The following is a 23,334-nucleotide window of genomic DNA, read 5'->3' as shown; positions in this document are numbered from 1 at the left end:
TTATCAAATATGTCATTTGCAAATACCTTTTCCCATTCCATAGGTTGCCTTTTAGTTTTGTTGATTGTTTCCTTTGCTGTGCATAACATTTTATTTTCATGAAGTCCCAGTAGTTTATTTTTGCTTTTCTTCTTTGCCTCAGAAGACCTATCTAGTAGGAAGTTGCTATGGCCAGTGTCAAGACGTTATTGGCTGTGTTCTTCTGTAGGATTTTAATGGTTACCTGTCTGACATTTAGGTTTCCCATCCATTTTGAATTTATTTTTCTGTATGGTGTAAGAAAGCAGTCCAGTTTCATTTTCCTGGATGTTCTTGTCCAGTTTTCCCTAAACCATTTGTTGAAGAGACTTTTTTCCATTGGATATTCTTTCCTGCTTTGTTGAAGATTAATTGACCTTGACCATATAGTGGTGAGTTCATTTCTGGGGTGTCTATTCTGTCCTGTTTTGTGCCAGTCTGTTTTTGTTGCCAGTACCATACCACACTGTCTTGATCACTACAGCTTTGTAATATAACGTGAAATCTGAAATTTGTGATGCCTCCATCTTGGCTTTTCTTTTTCAAGAGTGCTTTGGCTATTTGGGTTCTTTTGTGGTGCCATATAAATTTTAGGATTGTTTGTTCTAGTTCTGTGAAAAATGCTGTTGGTATTGTGACAGGAATGGCATTAAAACTGTAGATTGCTTTGGGTAATAGAGACATTTTAACAATATTTGTTCTTCCAATTCATGAGTGTGGAATGTTTTCCCATTTCTATGTCATCTTCAGTTTCTTTCATTAGTGTTTTACAGTTTTCAGAGTCCAGATCTTTTACCTCTTTGGTTAGGTTTATTCCTAGGTATCTTGTAGGTTTTGGTACAAGTGTAAGTGGGATTGGTTCTTTGTTTTCTCTTTCTGCTGCTTCATTGTAGTATCTAGAAATGCAACAGATTTCTGTACATTGATTCTGTGTCCTGTGACTTCACAGAATTCATGTACCACTTATAGCAATTTTTTTGGTCGAGTCTCTTGGGTTTACCATATACAGTATCATGTCATCTGCAGACAGTTAAAGTTTGACTTCTTCCTTTCTAATTTGGATGCCTTTTATTTATTTTGTTGTCTGATTGCTGAGGCTAGGACTTCCAGTACTATGTTAAAAAGTAACAGTGAGAATAGACATCCTTGCCTTGTTCCTGACTGTGTAAGGGAAAAGCTCTAATTTTTTCCCCATTGAGGATGATATTAGCTGTGAGTTTTTCATATATGGCCTTTATGATGTTGAGGTAGTTCCCTCTAACCGTACTTTGCTGAGGTTTTTTGTTTATTGTTTTTGTTTTTTTCTTATCATGTATAGATGTTGTACTTTGTCAAATGCCTTTTCTGTATCTGTTGAAAGGACTGTATGGTTCTTATCCTTTCTTTTTATTAATGTGGTGTATCACATTGATTGATTTGCAAATAGTGAACTACACTTGTAGCCCTGGAATAAATCCCACTTGATTATGGTGAATGATTTTTTTAAGGTACTGTTTTCATTTGATTCTAGTATTTTATTGAGAATTTCTGCATCCATGTTCATCAGGGATATTGGCCTGTATTCTTTTTTAGTGAAGTCTTGTCTGGTTTTGGTATCAGGGTAATGCTGGCATCATAGAATGAATTTTCAAGTTTTTCTTCTATTTGTATTTTTTGGAATAGTTTGAGAATAGGAATTAACCTCCTCATTATTTTTTTAATAGGAAATTTATTGTCAAATTGGTTTCCATACAACACCCAGTGCTCATCCCAAAAGGTGCCCTCCTCAGTGCCCATCACCCACTTTCCCCTCCCTCCCATTCCCCATCAGCCCTCAGTTTATTCTCAGTTTTTAAGAGTTTCTTATGGTTTGGCTCCCTCCCTCTCTAACTTTTTTCTTTCCCTTCCCCTCCCCCATGGTCTTAAGTTTCTCAGGATCCACATAAGAGTGAGAACATATGGTATCTGTCTTTCTCTGTATGACTTATTTCACTTAGCATAACACTCTCCAGTTCCATCCACATTGCTACAAAAGGCCATGTTTCATTCTTTCTCATTGCCAAGTAGTATTCCATTGTATATATAAACCACAATTTCTTTATCCATTCATCAGGTGATGGACCTTGAGGCTCTTTCCATAATTTGGCTATTGTTGAAAGTGCTGCTATAAACATTGGGGTACAAGTGCCCCTATGCATCAGCACTCCTGTATCCCTTGGGTAAATTCCTAGCAGTGTTTTTGCTGGGTCATAGGGTAGATCTATTTTTAATTTTTTGAGGAACCTCCACACTGTTTTCCAGAGCGGCTGCACCAGTTTGCATTCCCACTAACAGTGCAAGAGTATTCCCTTTTCTCCACATCCTCTTTAAATGTCTGGTGGAATTTACCTGTGAAGCCGTCTGGCCTTGGCCTTTTGTTTATTGGGAGATTTTTGATTACTGATTTAATTTCTTTGCTGATTATGGGTCTGTTCAGGTTTTCTGTTTTTTTCCTGTTTTGGTTTTGGTAGTTTGTTTATTTTTTTTAGAGTACATAATTTATTTATTTAAATTCAAGTTAACATACAGTGTAGTATTGGTTTCAGGAGTAAAACCCAGTGATATATCACTTATATATAACACCCAGTGCTCATATCAAAAAGTGTGCTCCTTAATGCCCATCAGCTATTGATTGATTGATTGATTGAATCTTTGGAAGATTTCTTTTTTCTCTCTCTTTAAAAAAGTTTTTAAAAATGTTTTATTCTTGAGAGAGAGAGAGAGTGCACAAGTGGGGAAGGGGCAGAGCGAGAGAGGGACACAGAATCTGAAGCAGGCTCCAGGCTCTGAGCTGTCAGCACAGAGCCTGATGGAGGGCTCGAACTCACAAGCCATGAGATCATGACCTGAGCTGAAGTTGGATGCCCAACTGACTAAGCCACCCAGGCACCCCTCTTTCTTTTTTAAGTTTATTTATTTTGAGAGAAACAGAGACAACACAAGTTGGGGAGGGGCAGAGAGAGAGGGAGAGAGAGAGAATCCCAAGCAAGCTCTGTGCTGCCAGCACAAGAGCCCAATGTGGGGATTGCACTCACAAAACCATGAGATCATGACCTGAGCTGAAACCAAGAGCTGGACACTTAGCCATCTGAGCTACCCAGAAACCCCTACCTATCGCCTATTTAGCCCATCCTGCCACTCATATGTTTTGTTTCTTAAATTCCATAATGAGTGAAATCATATATTTATCTTTCTGTGACTGACTTCACTTAGCATAATACAGTCTAGTTCCATTACGTTGTTGCAAATGGCAAGATCTCATTCTTTTTGATCACTGAGTAATATTCTATATGTATATACCACATCTTCTTTATCCATTCATCAGTTGATGGACATTTTAGGCTCTTTCCATAATTTGGCTATTGTTGATAGCACTGCTATAAACTATTTTTCTGCATGGCACTTTTTTTTTTATTTCTCTTTTTAAAAAAATTATTTTAGAGAATGCAAGCAGGGGAGAGGGGCAGAGAGAGAGAGAGAGAGGGAGAGAGAGAGAGAATGAATCCCTAGCAGATTCCATGCTCAGCAGAGCTTGACTTGGTGCTTGATCCCATGACCCTGGGATCATGACCTGAGCCAAAATCAAGAGTCAGACGCTGAACCGACTGAGCCACCCAGGCACCCCAGGACTCTGATGTTATGAATGTTAGACTTGGCATTGTCTCAGAGGTCCCTTAGGCTCTCTTTATTATTATTTTTTCAGTATTTTTTCTTTTTGTTGTTCATTGGATATTTTCTATTGATTTGTCTTGCAATTCACTCCTTTTTCATCTCAATTCTGCTATTATTGAAGCCATCAGTGAGGTTTAAAAAAATTGGTTACTTTATTGTTGAGTTATGTGTTTTTCCTGTTTCCTATTTCTTTTTGAGACTTTGTATTTTTCATTTCCGACAGCTTTTATGATTGTTGGAGCATTTTTGTAATAATTGCTTAAAGTTTTATCAGATAATTCCAGTGTATCATCTCCATATTACTGTCTATTGACTATTTTTTCTCATGTGAGTGGGGGTTTTCCTGGTTCTTTTTATGCCAAGTAATTTTGGGTCCTAGATATTTTGAATACTGGCAAGACTTGTTCTTATTTGAAATCCCATGATAAATGTTGATATTTCTGTCCTAGCAGGCAACTGATCTTGTTAGCTTTAGGCATCAAGTTCTAGTGTACCTCTGTGAGCTGTGGTTCCAATGTCAGTTCAATTTTCAGAGTCTTTGCAATACTATTTAGATCTGTTCATGTGTGTATCACCCAGTAATGAATCTGTGACTTGGGTGATGTTTTATCTGTTAGTTTAGATCTCAAAGTCTATTATATGCTAGTTAGGATCAGATCTACACATGCACATCTTGGGTTATAAACCTGGAATTTAGAAACAATTTAATTGGGTCACTTTCTTGAGGTCTTTCCTATCTGTAATCTCTGTTGGTACTTTTCTCCTCTATGAAGCAGTGGCGTCAGTAACTACATGCTGCCACCTACTTCCTTGACTATTACTGCCTCCAGGCCCAAGTGGTGGCAAAATGAAGGAAAAAATACTGGTAAACTTACCATTGGTTGAGGTAGTTCAGATTCTGGTCTTCTTCCTCAAGCTGTCTGCCACTATTTACTTTCCAGAGTCTTCAAATAGCTAATCTGTACATTCTTTCTAGGATTTTTAGCTGCATTCAGTGGGAGAGACCAGGAATAGTATGCTCACTCCATCTGGGACCAGAATCTGATAATTATGATTTTTAATGGCTTACATAGTATTCTAATATTCAGATATACTTTAATTTACTCAGTAATTTCCCAAATAGGCATTTAAGATTATTCATTTTATGCCAGCAGTGTGATGGACACACACACACATATATATAACAAAAATGAAATTTTAAGTCATGATATTTAAAAGCTTTTGATACAGCTGCCAAGATTACTTTCTGAAAAACTTAATTGGATGCATAAAACCTGACCATCAAAAAGAATATTTACCATATTAAAATACAAAACAAATGGAGACCAGTCTTGAAAATTCTCTCAACTGGGATGCCTGGGTGGCTCAGTCTATTGAGCATCTGACTTCAGCTTAGGTCATGATCTCACGGTTTGTGAGTCTGAGCCCCATGTAGGGCTCTGTGCTGATAGCTCAGATCCTGGACCCTGCTTCAGGTTCTGTGTCTACCTCTCTCTGCCCATCCCCAGCTCATGCTCTTTCCCTCTCTCAAAAAATAAATAAACATTAAAAAAAAAAAAAAAGAGGGGCCGTTGGGTGGCTCAGTCGTTTAAGTGTCTGACTTTGGCTTAGGTCATGATCTCACGGTTCGTGAATTCGAGCCCTATGTCGAGCTCTGGGCTTGACAGCTCAGTGCATGGAGCCTGCTTTGGATTCTTTCTTCCTCTCTCTCTGCCTCTCCCCTGCTCATTCTCTCTCTCCCTCTTCCTCTCTCTCTTTCTCTCAAAAATAAATAAACATTAAAAAAAAAAAAGAAAATTTCCTCAACAGACAAAATCAGTCTCATCATATCAACAAAGCTTAACTTAGCTTATTTTGCAAGACTAACTTGACCTGGGTCATTTCTTGCTTTTGCCTGTGGAGATCCTAAAACTTGAACTGTTTCCCAGGGTTGGTGTAAAGTAACCACTCACCAATTTCCTAGCATTTAAGAAAATTTTAATATTATAACTAATCACTGTGAAGAATAAAGTGTCACTGCTTTCTTACTATATAAGCTGCTCTATAATAATATACCCCTGATGTTTTGGTTTGACTGCCTTTGGTTTGAAACTTTGTTTCTAGTGTGTGCACAGTAAACTTACTATTTACTATTTTGGTGATTCATTGGTTTTACTGTTATTTCTGAACTTTTGACAACCACAATGGACTCTAACACATTAAACACCATTTAAAAATGCACTTGACCTTTCCTCCCTCCCACCCCTGCCAAAATAGTGGTCCCCATTGCAGGCTGATGGCTTAATTTACTATGGCTCTGGAAACTGGTAAATATAGGGAACTATCAAGCATTTACTTAGCCTTTCAGGGTAATCAAATAATTAGTAAGGAATCTTTTTTTCCCTGTATAGAAGAATTCCAGCTTATAACTGCAGAAGGAATGCCAGTGTTAAAAAAATCACCATTTCACTACTCCTAATTAAACAGTCATCTGGGCAGCTTTCATGAGTAAATTCCAAAACATTAGGAGAAAGGTTGATGGGGAAGTTTATACAGATCTTCCTCAACTTTTGATGGGGTTACATCCTGATAAACCCATTGTAAGTTGAAAATACCTTAAGTGGATGTTGGATTTAATACACCTAACCTACCAAACATCATAGCTTAGCCTAGCCTACCTTAAACATGTTCAGAATACGTATATTAGCCTACAGTTGGGCAAGATGATCTAACACAAAGCCTATTTTATAATAAAGTGTTGAATATCTCATGTAATTTGTTGACTACTGAATAATGGTTGTATGGGTACAAAACGGTGATAAATGTGTCAGTTGATTACCCTCTTAATCATATGGCTAACTGGGAGCTGTGGCTGGCTGCCACTGCCCAGCATCACACATAGTACCACGTATCACTAACTCATGAAAAGATCAAAATTCAGGGGCGCCTGGGTGGCTCGGTCGGTTGATCGTCTGACTTCGGCTCAGGTCATGATCTCATGGTCCGTGAGTTCGAGCCCCATGTCGGGCTCTGTGCTGACAGCTCAGAGCCTGGAGCCTGTTTCAGATTCTGTGTCTTCCTCTCTCTCTGCTCCTCCCCTGTTCATGCTCTGTCTCTCTCTGTCTCAAAAATAAATAAACGTTAAAAAAAAAAATTCAAAATTTGAAGTATGGTTTCTATTGAATGTGTATCACTTCTGCACCATCATAAAGTCAAAAAATCATAAGATGAACCATCTTAAGTCAGGGATCATCTGTAATGGAGAATTCCACTGATTAATCTTAACATCACTAAAAGACATTATATACTTCCTGTTGTATGGTAATAGCACAGAGTATCCTCTGTTATTTTTTGTTATTTGGGACACAAAGCAACAATTTCCCTAAATTTGTTTATAGGAATATATATAAGAAGAGTAAAATAATTAAAATTTCTAAATATAGGGGATTTATAGATGACTGATGTTCTTCCATATTCCAGATATGTAGTTTGTCTCTGTGAAGGGATATGCAAAACTTGGTATATCTTCACAATAGGTAACAGACCAGTAGCTTGGCCTATAAAGAAAAGGTATTACATGGTGGTGTCAGGGTGTTTCAGACCCCATTTAGAGGATTTTCCTAGGATCTTCCATATCTTCAGAATGCAATTCAGGACACCTGTTTTCGGTTATACATGAAATAGCAAAACCAAAGCATCTTTTGTTTTATTTATTTATTTATTTATTTATTTATTTATTCATTTATTTTTCTGTGTATATAAATGGAATCATCTTCCTTAGGTTATTTTATGCTTTCATAATTCTCTCCTTAAAAGTTTCAGTTTCCTAAGTTTTTTCGTTTCTCTTTGTTGATAGTGTAAGGTATGTGAACCTAGATTCAACAAATATGGCAGAAAAAAGGAACCCAAAAGAATAGTGAAGAACAACTAAAGGCACATAGATATTTCTCCTTTGTCCTCAATGGCATACATTGCATTATTTTGAAACCATATATTTAAATATTTTAAGCTGCATGAGGTCCGTGTCTGAGGATAACAGCTTTCCAGGGAAAACTAAATATATAAATAAAGGGAGCCTTTAAACTGGGATTGAAAATCACTGTAAATAGTGATAGTACAATATGACTAAAAAATAAAGGTAAAACATAGAGATAAGTTTATGTTAATAACATGTATGTTATTGGGAATGCAAGCTGGTGCAGCCACTCTGGAAAACAGTATGGAGGTTTCTCAAAAAACTAAAAATAGAACTACCCTACGACCCAGCAGTTGCACTACTAGGCATTTATCCAAGGGATACAGGTGTGCTGTTTCGAAGGGACACATGTGCCCCCATGTTTATAGCAGCACAATCAATGATAGCCAAAGTATGGAAAGAGCCCAAATGTCCATCGATGGATGAATAGATAAAGAAGATGTGGTATATATCCACAATGGAGTATTACTCGGCAATCAAAAAGAATGAAATCTTGCCATCTGCAACTACGTGGATGGAACTGGAGAGTATTTTGCTAAGTGAAATTAGGCAGTCAGAGAAAGACAAATATCATATTACTTCACTCATATGAGGAATTTAAGATATAAAACAGATGAACATAAGGGAAGGGAAACAAAAATAATATAAAAACAGGGAGGGGGGGACAAAACAGAAGAGACTCATAAATAAGGAGAACAAATTGAGGGTTACTGGAGGGGTTGTGGGAGGGGGGATGGGCTAAATGGGTAAGGGGCACTAAGGAATATACCCCTGAAATTATTGTTGCACTATATGCTAACTAACTTGGATGTAAATTAAAAAAAAAATAATTAAAAAAGTTTAATTGAATAAACTGGAGGGCATTATGCGAAGTGAAATTAGAGAAAGACAAATATATGACTGAGGACTTTAAGAGACAAAAGAGATTAACATAAGGGAAGGGAAACAAAAATAATATAAAAACAGGGAGGGGACAAAACAGAAGAGACTCATAAATAGGGAGAACAAACAGAAGGTTACTGGAGAGGGTGTGGGAGGGGGCATGGGCTAAATGGGTAAGGGCATTAAGGAATCTACTCTTGAAATCATTGTTGCACTTTATGCTAACTAATTTGGATGTAAATTTAAAAAAATTAAATTAAAAAAATATAACATGTAGGTTATAATTTCAAACTAGGCACAAATTCTTAGAAGGAACAAAGAATAAGTCAGTTTGACTGGGCAGGTGGGGAGTGGTCCTAGTTTTTTTGACTAGATCCTCTAGAAGCATTAAATGGCATCTTTAACTTCACATTTGACTTTCGCAGTACACATCTTCATAAAGAAGGCCATTCATTTTCCTGTGGTTTCTATTAATACTTTGATAATAAACTAGTTTTCTTTTGCAATTCTTTTAATTTCATTATCCTTATGGAATTTCTCTTTTTAACTTAATTGGCCTAAGTGCCATTTCCTCATTTATCAATGGTTTTTGCATGGGATCTGAACATTCCTCCAATGTCTTTCATTGAACTCATGAAATACTCCTTTGTGCAAAATTTTTGGTTGTTTTGAAATGTCTTTGTATTACTGTGGTAGGTACAGCTGATAATCTGTGAAACTGCCGATGACCTTGCACTTAATATGTAGAAATAAATGCTAGTATTCACTGTGGATAAATATTTGAGTGGGGACTGAGTTTATAAGTAGTTAGTTCATTCTTAGATATTTCACATTATGAAGACTGTTGTTGCTCTTTGTAAACACATAACTATAGGATTTCAGGTAATGAATATCTGGGTAATAAGGATGCCCCTATAGTTGAAATTTTATGGTATTTTGAATGCAAGTCATGAAGTTTGAATGTTGTGAGCTTTGTGGAAGAAAAGTACTATGCAAGAAGTACTGTGAAGTACACTAACAAAGGTTAAGAGCTTCAAAATATATTAATACTAATATGGTTTTGTACATGAAATTATACTTTCATGTTTTTCATTTCACTTAGTTAATAAAAAGAATACATTCTAAACCAAAATAATACCCCTTAAAATACGTAAATTTTGGAACTTTGGATTTTCAAGGTGTTTGCTTTTCTTTTTCCGGTACTGGAGAATTACGATTCAGTAATAGAGCCATGAGTCTGTAAAGCACCTCATTTCGTCATAGCTTTTTTTGAGACAAATTAAAGCCACAATAAAATGAAATTTCTCTTTAACAATAAGCTTTAGTGGGTCAGAAAATGAAAATAAGAAAATTCACTGGAGACCAGATTAGACTGGAGAGAAAATGGAAATGTTCTTTTTCTTCTACAGCTTTTATTCTATCTTTGTCACATTCTCTTGATCAGCTTTCTTAAACATAGCTAGAGATTAAGTGAAAACCTGTAAACATCTTTACATTGTCAAATTGCTGATATCCTTTAATTTTTATGTTTTAGAAGAGTTTATAATTGATGGTTGTCTTTGGAAATATGTTTGAAATTGGCCAGGTTTAGTCATATACTGAAGCTTAGAAAAAGATGTCTGTACTTAGTTTTCAGCTTTATAGGCAGCAAACATAAAACATCTAGTGGGGATAATATGAACTTAATCAGTTCTGTGTAATATACATTAAGTTACCTTAATAGCTGAACACACTGGAAATGCTCAGTATATTCTACATTTATTTTGGTTTAAGATGCAGAAATGGACTTCCTAGACATATGCCATATGTTCTCTTCTTATGCCAAGTTAACAAGAATTAAAAGACTGAGATGAATAAACAAGGTCAACTTAAGCTGAGCCAAATTAGACAACAGAATAATTGTCAGATTTTCTGTTGGCAGGGACAGTTTGTTCTGAGCCAATCTTCATGAATTATAGGCTGTAAATTTTTTTTTTTTTTTTTTTTTTTTTTTTTTGCTGGTAAGTCTACCGCCAGGCATTCTGTTGACAATTTTCTTTGTTTTGTAAACACTGAAAATTTTCATCAGTTATATTGTTTATAGGCACACATAAGGATTATGGATAGATGGGTTTTTTTGTTTGTTTGTTCTAACTTAAGGGAAATTTGCTTAGAAACAAATCTAACAAAACCAAGCCAATATTTAAAACTTTTAACAAGATTTGTATTTTATTTGGAGTTTGTTAGGTATGAATTCAGATATAATAAATAGAAAACTAAACAATATTACTATTCATTTATGATAGTAAATATCAAAGTAGATTTGTTACGAACGCAAGGTTTATTTACAGTAAAGAATTTTAGACCTTGAAGGAGATAATCTAATACAGAGGGAAAGATTGAAGCAATTAGAGAAATGGAATAATTTAAAATATAATAACTAGTTTAGGGCAGTACCAAACCTAAAGTAAAATATTTAGTCCTAGGATCAATTATTTACCATTGTCCTTCTCATTACCCTTTTTCATTCTAAACTGTTTTTTCTTTGAGTTGTTTAACATTTTTTTTAATTGCCAGGTCAAAAAATATGAAAAACTAACCATTTAAATAATGTTTATTTTAACCACATAAAATATGGAAACCAACTATTTAAATAATAATGTCGGTGACCTATAAAGTCTCAGTCAATTCACATAATGGTGATTTTTAAAAACACTCATTTATATCCTAGATGTTGTAACTGCTATTAATATGGAAGTGCCTGATTCTTTTGGGTGTCTAAAGTGTCTACTTAACACATGTATTACTAGTAATGTATTCTTAATATCCTGTATATTCTTGTATTATAAAAATAATTATCTTATTTATTCAGTAAATATTTATTAAACATCCGTTATATTACAGACAATTTTCTAAGTCCTGTAGGATCCAGCAATGAAGAATTAAAAAAAGACATCTTTACCCTCATACAGTTTACATTCAAGTAAGTTTGTTTATAAACTCAAGCATAGTACAGTCTATTCAAAACCAGTTTTCAGTTGGTTTCTGTATTATATTTAGTTCAAATGAATTCCATTTATTAATTTTGCCATAGCCTACACAGAAATTAAAATTTTTATTGTTTTGTTGATTGTTTCCTTCGCTGTGCAGAAGCTTTTTATCTTGATAAGGTCTCAATGGTTCATTTTTGCTTTTGTTTCCCTTGCCTCCTAAGACATATCTAGTAAGAAATTGCTATGGCTAAGGTCAAAGAGGTTTTTGCATATTTTCTCCTGTAGGATTTTGATGGTTTTCTGTCTTTTAGGTCTTTCATCCATTTTGAATTTATTTTTATGTATGGTGTAATAAAGTGGTCCAGGTTCATTCTTTTTTTTTAAATTTTTTAAAATGTTTTTATTTATTTTTGAAGGAGAGAGAGACAGAGCATGAGGGGGGGAGGAGCAGAGAGAGAGGGAGACACAGAATTCGAAGCAGGCTCCAGGCTCTAAGCTGTGAGCACAGAGCCCGATGTGGGGCTCGAACCCACAAACTGTGAGGTCATGACCTGAGCCGAAACCAGACACTCAACCGACTGAGCCACCCAGGTGCTCCCCAGGTTCATTCTTTTGCATGTTGCTGTCCAGTTCTCCCAGCACCATTTGCTGAAGAGACTGTCTTTTTTCCACTGGGTACTCTTTCCTGCTTTGTTGAAAATTATTTGGTCATACATTTGTGGGTCCATTTCTGGGTTCTGTATTCTGTTCATTGATTTATGTGTCTGTTTTTGTGCCAGTACCATACTGTCTTGATGATTACAGCTTTGTAATACAGCTTGAAGTCCAAACTGTGATGCCTTCATCTTTTTTTTTCCTAATTTTTTTTAATGTTTATATATTAAAAAAAATTTTTTTTTAATGTTTATTTATTTTTGAGACAGAGAGAGACAGAGCATGAACAGGGGAGGGGCAGAGAGAGAGGGAGACACAGAATCTGAAACAGGCTCCAGGCTCTGAGCGGTCAGCACAGAGCCCGACGCGGGGCTCGAACTCATGGACTGTGAGATCATGACTTGAGCCGAAGTCGGACACTTAACCGACCAAGCCACCCAGGCGCCCCAATGTTTATATTTTTGAGAGAGAGACAGAGACAGAATGTAAGTGGGGAAAGAGCAATGAGAGAGGGAGACACAGAATTCAAATCAGGCTCCAAGCTCGGAGCTGTCAGCATAGAGCCCAACATGGGGCTTGAACTCAAGAACAGTGAGATCATGATATGAATGAAATCGGCTGATTAACCAACTGAGCCGCCTGGGTGCTCCTGGTTTTCTTTTTTAAGATTACTTTGGCCATTTGGGGTCTTTCATGGTTACACACAAACTTTAGGATTGTCTGTTCTAGCTCTTTGAGGAATGCTGGTGGTATATGTGTAGACTGCTTTGGTCAGTATAGACATTGTAACAATATTTGTTCTTCCAGTCCATGAGGATGAATGTTTTTTCCATTTCTTTGTGTCTTCATTTTTTTTCATAAGGTTTCTGTAGTTTTCAGTGTACAGGTCTTTTACCTCTTTGGTTAGGTTTATTACTAGGTATCTGCACAGTGAAGGAAACAATCAACAAAACTGAAAGGCAACCAACAATGGGAGAAGATATTTGCAAATGGCATATCGGATAAAGGGTTAGTATCCAAAATCTATAAAGAAGTTATCAAACTTAACACCCCAATAACAAATAATCCAGTGAAGAAATGAGCAAGAGACGTGAACAGACACTTGTTTTTTTTTTTAATTTATTTTATTTTTTAAAATATATATCCAACTTAGGAATATAGTGCAATAATGATTTCAGGAGTAGAATCCAGTTATTGATCCCCTATGTATAACAGCCAGTGCTCATCCCAACAAGTGTCCTCCTTAAAACTCCTTGCCCATTTAGTCCATCCGCCACCCCCCACCCCTCCAGCAACCCTGTTTGTTCTCTATATTTAGGAGTCTCTTATGTTTTGTCCCTCTCCCTGTTTTTTATGTTAGTTTTGCTTACCTTCCCTTATGTTCATCAAACACTTTTAGAAAGAAGACACCCAGATGGCTAACAGACACATGAAAAAGATGCTCAACATCAGTCATCATCAGGGAAATACAAATCAAAAACACAATGAGATAGCACCTCACTCCTGTCAGAATAGTAAACTTAACTCAGGAAACAACAGATGTTGGTGAGGATGCAGAGAAAGGGAAACTCTTTTGCACTGCTGATGGGAATGCAAACTGGTGCAGTCACTCTGGAAAACTGTAGGGAGTTTCCTCAAAAAATAAAAAATAGAAGTACCTTACGACTCAGCAATTGCACTACTAGGTATTTATCCAAAGGATACAAAAATGCTGATTCAGTGGGGCACATGCACCCCAATGTTTATAGCAGTGCGATATATCAACAATAGTCAAATATGGAAAGAGCCTAAATGTCCATCGACTGATTTTATACACACACACACACACACACACACACACACACACGCACACATGCACACACGCACACACACACAACAGAATACTACTAGGTGATGAAAAAGAATGAAATCTTGCCATTTGCAACAACATGGATGGAACTAGAATGTATTATGCTAAGCAAAATAAGTCACTCAGAAATATAAATATATGAATTCACTCATGTGAAGTTTAAGAAACACAATAGATGAACATAGGGGAAGGGAAGGAAAAATAAGATAAAAACAGAGAGGGAGGCAAACCATAAGAAACTCTTAAATACAGAGAACAAACGGGGTTGCTAGAGGGGAGGTAGGTGGGCAGATGGGCTAAATGAGTGATGAGCATTAAGGAGGGCACTTGTTGGGATGAGCACTGGGTGTTGTATGTAAGTGATGAATCACTGGGTTCTACTCCTGAAACCAGTACTAAACTGTATGTTAACTTGAATTTAAATAGGTATATTAAGAATAAAAAAATAATTTATTCAGTCATATAGGCCTATGAAAAATGTAAATAATTAATGGGAAGGACTTAAAATTAAGAGGACATTTTATAAAGAAGGCTAATATTTTATGGTTCAGTCAACCATTCATGGATGGAATATTTGTTGAATCCTAACTTTGTGCCTGGTGCTGGGTTGGAGGCTCTGGATACAATAGTGAGCAAAAGTAGGTACACTCTTAACCCCTGGTGAGTAGACCCATGTTGTGGGCCATGCTGCCATTCTCTTCTCTCTGCTTCTCTTTCTTACAGAGCTTGATACATTACTGAACTCCTATAGACAAAAACTTTAAGTATCTTTGGGTAAACTTCCCCAATGTAGTTCTGAAATTCACATTTATCCCTGAACCCCAGCATCTGTATGTTGAAGTATGAAATCAGACATCACATCAAAATTGTCACTGATGCCAAGGCAGCTTTCCCTATCAAGTCAGCCTAGTCATTCAAAATGACCTATTAAAACTGCAGAACACATCCTAACACTTTGTATTAATTTTTCCTTGATTCTTTAACAATTTAGTGGCTTAAACAGCATGCATTCCTTTTCTGGAAGTGCTACAGGGTAATCTGTTTTCTTGCATTTTTGAGCTTCTAGAGGCCAGCCTGCATTCCTGGGCTCACGGCTCCTTTTCTCCATTTTCAAAGCAATGGTAGGTTGAGTCCATCTCATAGTGAATCACTTAGACTCTGATTCTTCTGCCTCTGTCAACCACATTTAAGGACCCTCTTCCAGATTTAAGGATTACATTAGGCCTGATAATCTGAGGTAATCTTCTTATTTAAAATTTTTTTTTTAATTGTTTACTTATTTTTGAGAGAGAGAGAGAGAAAGACAGAGGGTAAGAGGGGGAGGGTCAGAGAGAAAAAGGTAGATACAGAATCGAAACAGGCTCCAGGCTCTGAACTGTCAGCACCAATGGGGCCCAAGGAACAGCAAGATCATGACCCGAGTTGAAGTTGGACGTTTCACCAACTGAGCCACCCAGGCGCCCCAAATCTTTGTATGTTTAAGTCAGATGATTAACAACCTTAATTCCATCTGTTTCCTTAATTCCCCTTTACAACATGATGTAACATATTTACAGATTCTGGGGGTTAGGATGTGGCCATCTTTGGGAGTCCATTCTGCCCACTACATACTCTAATATCCTATATTGGCTTCTCACTGTAATTAAAACAAAGATCATACACACTAATATGGCTTAACAAGGCTCTAGTAATTTATCATGTTCCATACTCCTTTACAATTTAGCTGTATTGGCTCTCTGTTATGCAAACCTCCCAATCTTGTTACTACACTAGGGCCTTTGTATGGGTACTTTCCTCTCCCTGGAATCTTCTGTCAATTTACTGCATCTTCACATAGATGACTCTTATCGTTCAGCCCTTAACTCAAATAGTACCTTCTCTACTCACCAGTTCTTTGTATTTTTTCCTAGTACTTATCATTAATTGAATGACCTTTAGTTATGTATTTTTGTTTGTTTCTTATCTATAGCATTCCTCTTCCTCCCCTACATGCTTGAGAACTCCAAGAGTGCAGTAGGCCTGCAGTGCCAACTATACACTAGGCATTATGGCAGGGCTTAGTGAAATGATAATATCTAAGAGCCATGGTGGTTTTCCCCTTCATGGAGTTTATAGGTTAATGAGGAAGCAGATGCTAATCTAATAATCACATAAGAATAAAACTGTAAGTATTATAGTATTATAGTATTATAAGGCTTTATAATTAGGATGTTTTACTATCTGGTAGGACTGGCTCCCCTCCCATAGTTTCTTCTTTGTTTTAATTTTCTATGTGAACTTTAATATCACCTTGTCTAACTCAATAAAAAAGTATGTTGGTCTTTTTATTGGGATTACATTAAATGTAGGTAGTTTAATATAATACATTAATTTAGGGAGAACTGACATCTTTATGATGTTGAGTCATCTTATTCAAGAAGAGGGATATCTTGCCATTTGTTCAAGGCCATTTTTATGTCTTTCACAGTGTTGTAAGATTTCTATCATGTGGAATTTGCATATTTTTTGTTCAGTTTATTCCTCAGTATTTAATCTTTGTTGATAAAATAGATGGGGTTTTCCTCTACCATTACCATCTCTAACTCATTACTGTTTGTGTATATGAAGGCTAGTGGTTCTTGTACATTAGTTTTGTATCTTTCTACCTTACTGTATTTTTAAAATATTTGATTTTATCATTGATTCCCTAGTAGTCTTCTGTTATATTGTCATATCACTGAAAAGGGAGATAGTTTTATTTCCTTACCAATTTTTTTAAAAGTTTGTTTGTTTGTTTAGGGAGTGAGCAAGTGCAGAGAAGGGGCAGAGAGAGGAAGAGAGAGAATCCCAAGCAGGCTCCATACTGTCAGTGCAGAGCCTGATGGCAGGGCTTGAACCCACGAACCAGGAAATAATGACTGAGCTGAAGTAGGACACTCAACCGACTGAGTTAACAAGGCACCTCTCCTTACCACTTTTTATTCTCTACTTCAAGGATTGGCAAACTTCAAAGTATAGGATAGTAAATTACCTAGGTTTTGAGGACATACAGTCTCAACTACCAACCCATAAACAATAAATAAATGGGTGTGGATGTGTTCTAATAAAACTTTTTTTACAAAAACAGCAGATTTGGATTTGGCCACTGGGCCATAGTTTGCCAACCTTTGATCTAGTTGATTTATCTAATTGTAATGGCTAACTGTAATGTACCTCTAGTACAGTGTCGAACAGTAGCAGAGATAGTGGGTATTCTTGTCTTGTTTCTGGTTTTAGTGGAAATGCCCTCAGTGATTTCCCATTAAAGAAGATACTAGTATTAGGACTAAGTTATATATATCAAGAATATATCCCTCAATTCCTATTTTCTTGAGGATTTTTTTCTGTCATTTTCAGTGCCTTCTTTTAAATTTTAATTTGAATTTATTCCCACTGGAATGCCTTGTAATTTATTTTTCATTTCTAAGATATTTTGCTTCCTTTTGTTTCTTGAATGCACTGAGCTTCCTCTTCCCTGCCTCTCCTCTTAGTTTTCATCTAATTCAGAGTGGGTTTCCAGAGTGCTTGAAGTGTTGTACAGTTTTCTTGTACTTCATGCCTGTTTTAGGGGAGAGAATTTTTCTCAACTGATATATGTTGGTCTTCATTTTTCTGCTTCTTTGCAGTATAACTCTATAGAACTCTTCATCTTTTTCCTGTTTATTTTTGTGGTATTGGAATGTATTTTGTGAGATTCCGGTTCATTGGAGCCCTTTGTATAGCTAAGTCTGACACTTGTTTTTGTGGGGTAGACACATAGACCAATGGAACAGAATGGCAAATCCAGAAATAAATCTTCACACGTATGGTCAATTGATTTTGACAAAGGAGTAAAGGCAATTAGATTTTCATATACAAAATAATGAACTTTAACCCTTATATGAGACATAAAAATTAACTCAAAATGGACTTGAATGTAAAGCTAAAATTATAAAACTTCCAGGAGAAAACATGAGAGAAAATTTTTGTGATTTTCATTTAGAAAAAGATTTCTTATATATAAAAGTACAATCAATAAAAGAAAAACTAAATTGTGCTTTACCAAAATTTGAAACTTTTGCACTTCAAAAGACACTGTTAGGAAAATGAGAGGGCAAGCCATAGACTGGGAGAAAATATTTGCAAATCATATTATGTGATAAAGGACTTCAAATTGAGGAATATATAAAGAGGTCTTATAATTCAATAATAAGGGAACTTATTTAAAAAATGGACAACGTTTTGCATAAATATTTCACCAAAGAAGATAAGCTAATGGCTAATAATCACATAAAAATGCTCAACATCACTAGTCATTAGGGAAATGCAAATTAAAACCATAATGAGACACTATACCTGGTAGAATAGCTATAATAAAAAAGACTGACAATACCAACCACAGGTGAGGATATGGAGAAACTGAAACCCTTGTATGTTGCTGACGGGTATGTAAAATGTTAGTCACTTTGGAAAAACAATTTGGTAGTTTCTAAAAACTAACAAGATAAATATAAACTGAGAACATGATCTATCAGTTCCACTCCTAGATATCTACCCAAGAGAAATGAAAATGTATGTTCCCTCGAAGACTTATGTGAATATTTATATCAACATTATTCATGTAGCCGAAAGCTACAAGTAATTAAAAAATCCAGCAGCTGGTGAGTGGATAAACAAAATATGGTATATCCATACAACGGAATACTATTCAGAAATTAAAAAGGAATAAACTACACACTACAACATGTATGAACCTCAGAAACCATAATGCTAAGTGAAGGAAGGCTGACACAAAAAAAGACAACATATTGTATGAATTAATTTCTATGAAGTTTCCAGACTGTATGATATCATTTATATGAAATTCCTCTAGAGGCAGGAAGCAGACACATGACTGGCTCAGGCTGGAGGTAGGAGTGGGAATGGACTGTAAATTATTGGCATAAGGGAACTTTGTGGCAGTGGAAATGTTCTAAAACTACACTGTAGTGGTAGTTGCACAACTTTATACATTCAGCAAACATATTTGAATTGTATACTTACAAGGAGTGAATTTTGTGGTACATGTAAATTATACGCCACTAACATTGTTTTTAAAAAAGTAAATAAAGAAGTAGGACTGCCAGGTAGTTGAAGATAATAATGGCTGCTTTCCTTTCCACCTCTCAGTACTTCCTCTATAAACAGTATAGAACATAATAAGGAAGAAACAAACTGCATGAAAGCCACAGCTTCAGCATGACTTGACAGAGAACTTCCAAACAATTGTAAATAAAATGGAAAAAACTCCAAATGCTAGTGCATGATCTCCAATTCCTGGTGTTCTTAGCATGAACTACACCATGCAACTTGAAGGGATAGTTTTTTTAAATGCACAGTTTCCGGGGTGGGGAGATGAGTGGGTGAAAAAGGTAGAAAGGGAGAAGCACCTTATGGCAGTTGGGTGTGAAGGAAGAAAGAAGCAAAAGGGGAAAATTTAGGATCCTGCAATATAAAAGGGAGCCAAAAGAATTAAGAGGTCATACAACTCTATCAGGAATGTGTAAAGAGCTTAATTAGACAGTCTTATTCCAGGATCTTCTGGTTAAATTTTTGGCTAGTCTCCCATTCTGTCACTTGACCTAAGCAGGCTACTAGAACTGTGGCTTTCCCTGTTCATTTCCTATCAAATTTGTTACTTTTGCTGACAGTTAGTTTGCTATTTTTATCGATAATAGTGCTGGGCAAGGGTTTTTCCATTCAAAAGCTCCACATCATGTCAACTAGCTGTTGTTTTTCACAGCCGGTGCTACCCTAGAACTAACTACAAGGCTGAACTAGCTTGGGAGTGGTGAAAGGATGGGAGCAGCACCAGAACATCAGATTTCCCCTTCATTACTAGAAGTTCAGCATTACTTCATGAATAAATGCTTATCAAATTGTTGTTTGCCCTTTTTGATTTCAGAGCCCTGAAATCGTAGTTTTTGTCCAGTTTTAAAACTGTTTGCTGGGGACAGGATTTATTCACCTCTAAACTTTGCCATACCTGGAAATTCTCCTTTATTTACTATTAACCAAACTATGTAGTTTGAAGCATTTTTCTCAAGGATGTTTTAAGTATGCATGTATAATTGATAGGAAATATGGAATATATTGAAATATATATGAAAAATATGGCCTCTTCACAGTAATTGCATATAGTTGGGATCCTTAAGAGCAGGTATGTAAGCTACCGAATAGGGGCCAAATCCTGCCCACTGCCTATTTTTGTAAGTAAAGTTTTACTGTAACACAGCCACTCTCATTTATTTATGTATTATCTATGGCTGCTTTCATACTAAGATGGCAGAGTTGAGTGTTGTGATAAAATCTGTATGATCCACAAAGCCTAATATCTGGTGCTTTACACAAAAAGTTTGCTGACCTTTGCTTCAAAGCATTATCATAATTAACATAGCTACCATTATAAATATTACTTTGTCTAGTATATTTACTTCACATTTATCCTTTATTTTCTCAATAACCCAATATAATCAGCTACATACATATGAGTTATCAATTATCAGATTCCAAAAACTAATGGTAACCTTCATAAGTATGATCATATAAATTATAATTCAAACTGAATATACTAAAAATTAATATTTTAATCTAATAATCTCACAATCCTAAAATTTAACAACAGAGACTAGAATTTAGTATCTTATAGTAATTTCATGTTCATGTTGGTTTGCAATAACATTCATCCTAACAATACTCTGTTTACACTCAATTACATCATAACTGCTGCTGCATGAACAAACTACTATAAAGTTGTTGCCATGAGAAAATGCACATTTTTTTCTTTGATATTTTGAAATCTTGCTTAACTATTAGTTTGCATTTAAAAAGGGAATATTTAAATTGTTTAATACTAAATACTTTGTGGAGCACTTTACTCAGTTCAACATATCTTACCTGTTAGAAGAGACATTCTGTGTTCTTTGTTGAATATGTTTATGGACTGAACAAAAGGGAGGGAGGTCATCTGGAAATGTGTCTTCTCCTTGAGGAGCTAAAGATAGGCCAACAAAAGCTTCATTTAGCGTATCTCCTCTGTCCAAAGGCCCCAGGAGTTCTGTTAAAAAATGATCAAGACATAAGTTAAAATCAAATAAAATTTCTGATAACTCCTTCATAAGTATGATTACAGGAAAATCTTTCACATATCCCAATGAAACTTAAAAATTTGTCAATTAACTATATAATGTGCAGTGGAAATCTTGTAGTCATAGTCCCCCTATGACTTCTGTCATTCTTACACTTAGCTCAACCCAGGGGAATTTGGTAACTGAGTAATTAATGTTTCTGAGTTTAGACTTTAAAAATTCACTTGTAACTTCATTCATAGTGTTTTTAGCCAGCATTTTATTAATCAAATATTTTTTGTTGTTAACAAATTACTGGAATATTTTATTATATTGGAAAGTTGTGAGAGGTGAATTATTTTACACTCCATATGTTGAACATAATTTGAAAGCAATAAAGGAAAGTATCTTTCTAATATTTAGTCTTAATTACAATTTTAAAGTGTACAGAGAGTTTGTTATTCCCACATCATACAGATGAAGAAAGCAAACTTTAATATTGGCAACTTTGACAGGGCATTGTTTAGAAAAATTGTGAAACATGATGAAGTTGTGAAAAACATATCTGAAAAAACATAAATCTTATTAAAAGCCAAAAACTCTTAGGACTGCACCCTGTGCATGTGTGTATTTTGTTTTTCTTTTCTTTCTTCCTTTCTTTCTCTTTTTTTCTTTTTCTTTTTCTCTTTCTTTCTTTCTCTTTCTTTCTCTCTCTCTCTCTCTCTCTCTATCTTTCTTTTCTTTCTTTCTTTCTTTCTTTCTTTCTTTCTTTCTTTCTTTCAGACAGAGCATGAACCAGGGAGGGGCAGAGAGAGGAGACAGAGAATCCTAAGCTGACTCCACATTGTCAGTGCACAGAGCCCGACATGGGGCTCAGACTCATGAAACCATGACCTGAGCTGAAATCAAGGGTTGGATGCTTAACCAACTAAGCCACCCAGGTGTTCCAACCATGGTAACCATTTTTTAAGTGTGCAGTTCATTAGTATTAAGTATATTCACCTCATTGTGCAACAGATCTCCAAAATATTTTCTGCTTTCAAAACTGACACTGTACACCCATTAAAAAACTCCCTATTTATTTCCTATTTCCCTTCTTCTAGGCCCTGGTAACCACCATTTTACTTTTTGTTTCTATAAATCTGACTACTTTAGTACTTCATTTAAGTGGTATCATGCAGTATTTGTATTTATGTGACTGGCATATTCTCCTTAGCATAATGTCCTCATGGCTCATCCATGTGGTAGGCATAATGTCCTCATGGCTCATCCATGTGGTAGGATTTCCTTCCTTTCTTAACAATTTTTTAAAAAAAATTTTTTTGAAGGGGGGAAGGGTGGGGAGAGAGACAGAATCTTAAGCAGGCTCCATTTCCAGCCCAGACCCCCATGTGCCAGGCTCAATTTCACGACCATGAGATGATTACCTGAACAGAAATCAAGAGTTGGACACTTAACTCACTGAGCCACTCAGGCACCCCCAGGATTTCCTTCCTTTTTAAGGCTGTATAATATCCCACTGCGCATGTGTGTGTGTACACAGAACCACATTTGGTTTATACATTTGATCGTCCATGGAAATTTGGGTTGCTTCCAGCTTTTGGCCGCTGTTAATAATTCTTCTATGAAGATGGGCGTGCAGATATCTTTTTGATACTCTGATTACAATTCCTTTGGATATGTACCTATAAGTGGAGTTGCTGGATCATAGGTAAGGTATATATTTTTTTAAATTTTTAATGAACTGCCATTTTTTTTGTTGTGGTGGCAACATTTTACAATCCCACCAAGAGCACTCCACAATTTTTCCAGTTTTGCCAACACTTGTTATTTTCCTTTCTTTTTTTTATTATAGCCATCCTAAAGGATGTGAGGTGCTCACATATAACTCACATATAACTATATCTCATTATAGTTTTGCTTTTGTGTCCATAATTATCAGTGATGTCAAACATATTTTCATGTGCCTATTGGCCATTTGATTTTCTTTGTTGGAGAAATATCTATTCAAGTCCCTTTGTCCATTTTTGAATCAGATTGTTTGATTTTGTTGTTGAGTTTTAGGAGTACTTTATCTTTCTGGATATTAAACCCTTACTACATATATACTACTAAATAGAATACATGATTTTCAAATATTCTTTCCTATTCTATGGGTTGCCCTTTTCATTCTGTTGATAGTGTCCTTTGATGAATAAAAGTTTTAAATTT

At 35.7% G+C, this 23,334-nt stretch overlaps 1 protein-coding gene across 3 annotated transcripts in view; it reads right to left on the bottom strand.

Moving 5' to 3' along the window:
• Positions 1-23,334, bottom strand: part of WDPCP (WD repeat containing planar cell polarity effector) — a 377,252-nt gene that overhangs the window by 34,729 nt on the left and 319,189 nt on the right. For all 3 annotated transcript variants that reach the window (XM_060604729.3, XM_060604709.3, XM_078444546.1), the window contains one exon: positions 20,954-21,113. In XM_060604729.3, coding sequence (XP_060460712.1) covers positions 20,954-21,113 — 160 coding nt within the window. The remainder of the gene's footprint in view (positions 1-20,953; positions 21,114-23,334) is intronic.

The sequence above is a fragment of the Panthera onca genome, chromosome A3, assembly GCF_046562875.1.
Source record: "Panthera onca isolate mPanOnc1 chromosome A3, mPanOnc1 haplotype 2, whole genome shotgun sequence".
Lineage (NCBI taxonomy): Eukaryota > Metazoa > Chordata > Mammalia > Carnivora > Felidae > Panthera > Panthera onca.
The sequence above is the reverse complement of the archived record's forward strand: the minus strand, read 5'-3'. Positions and strand labels throughout refer to the sequence as shown.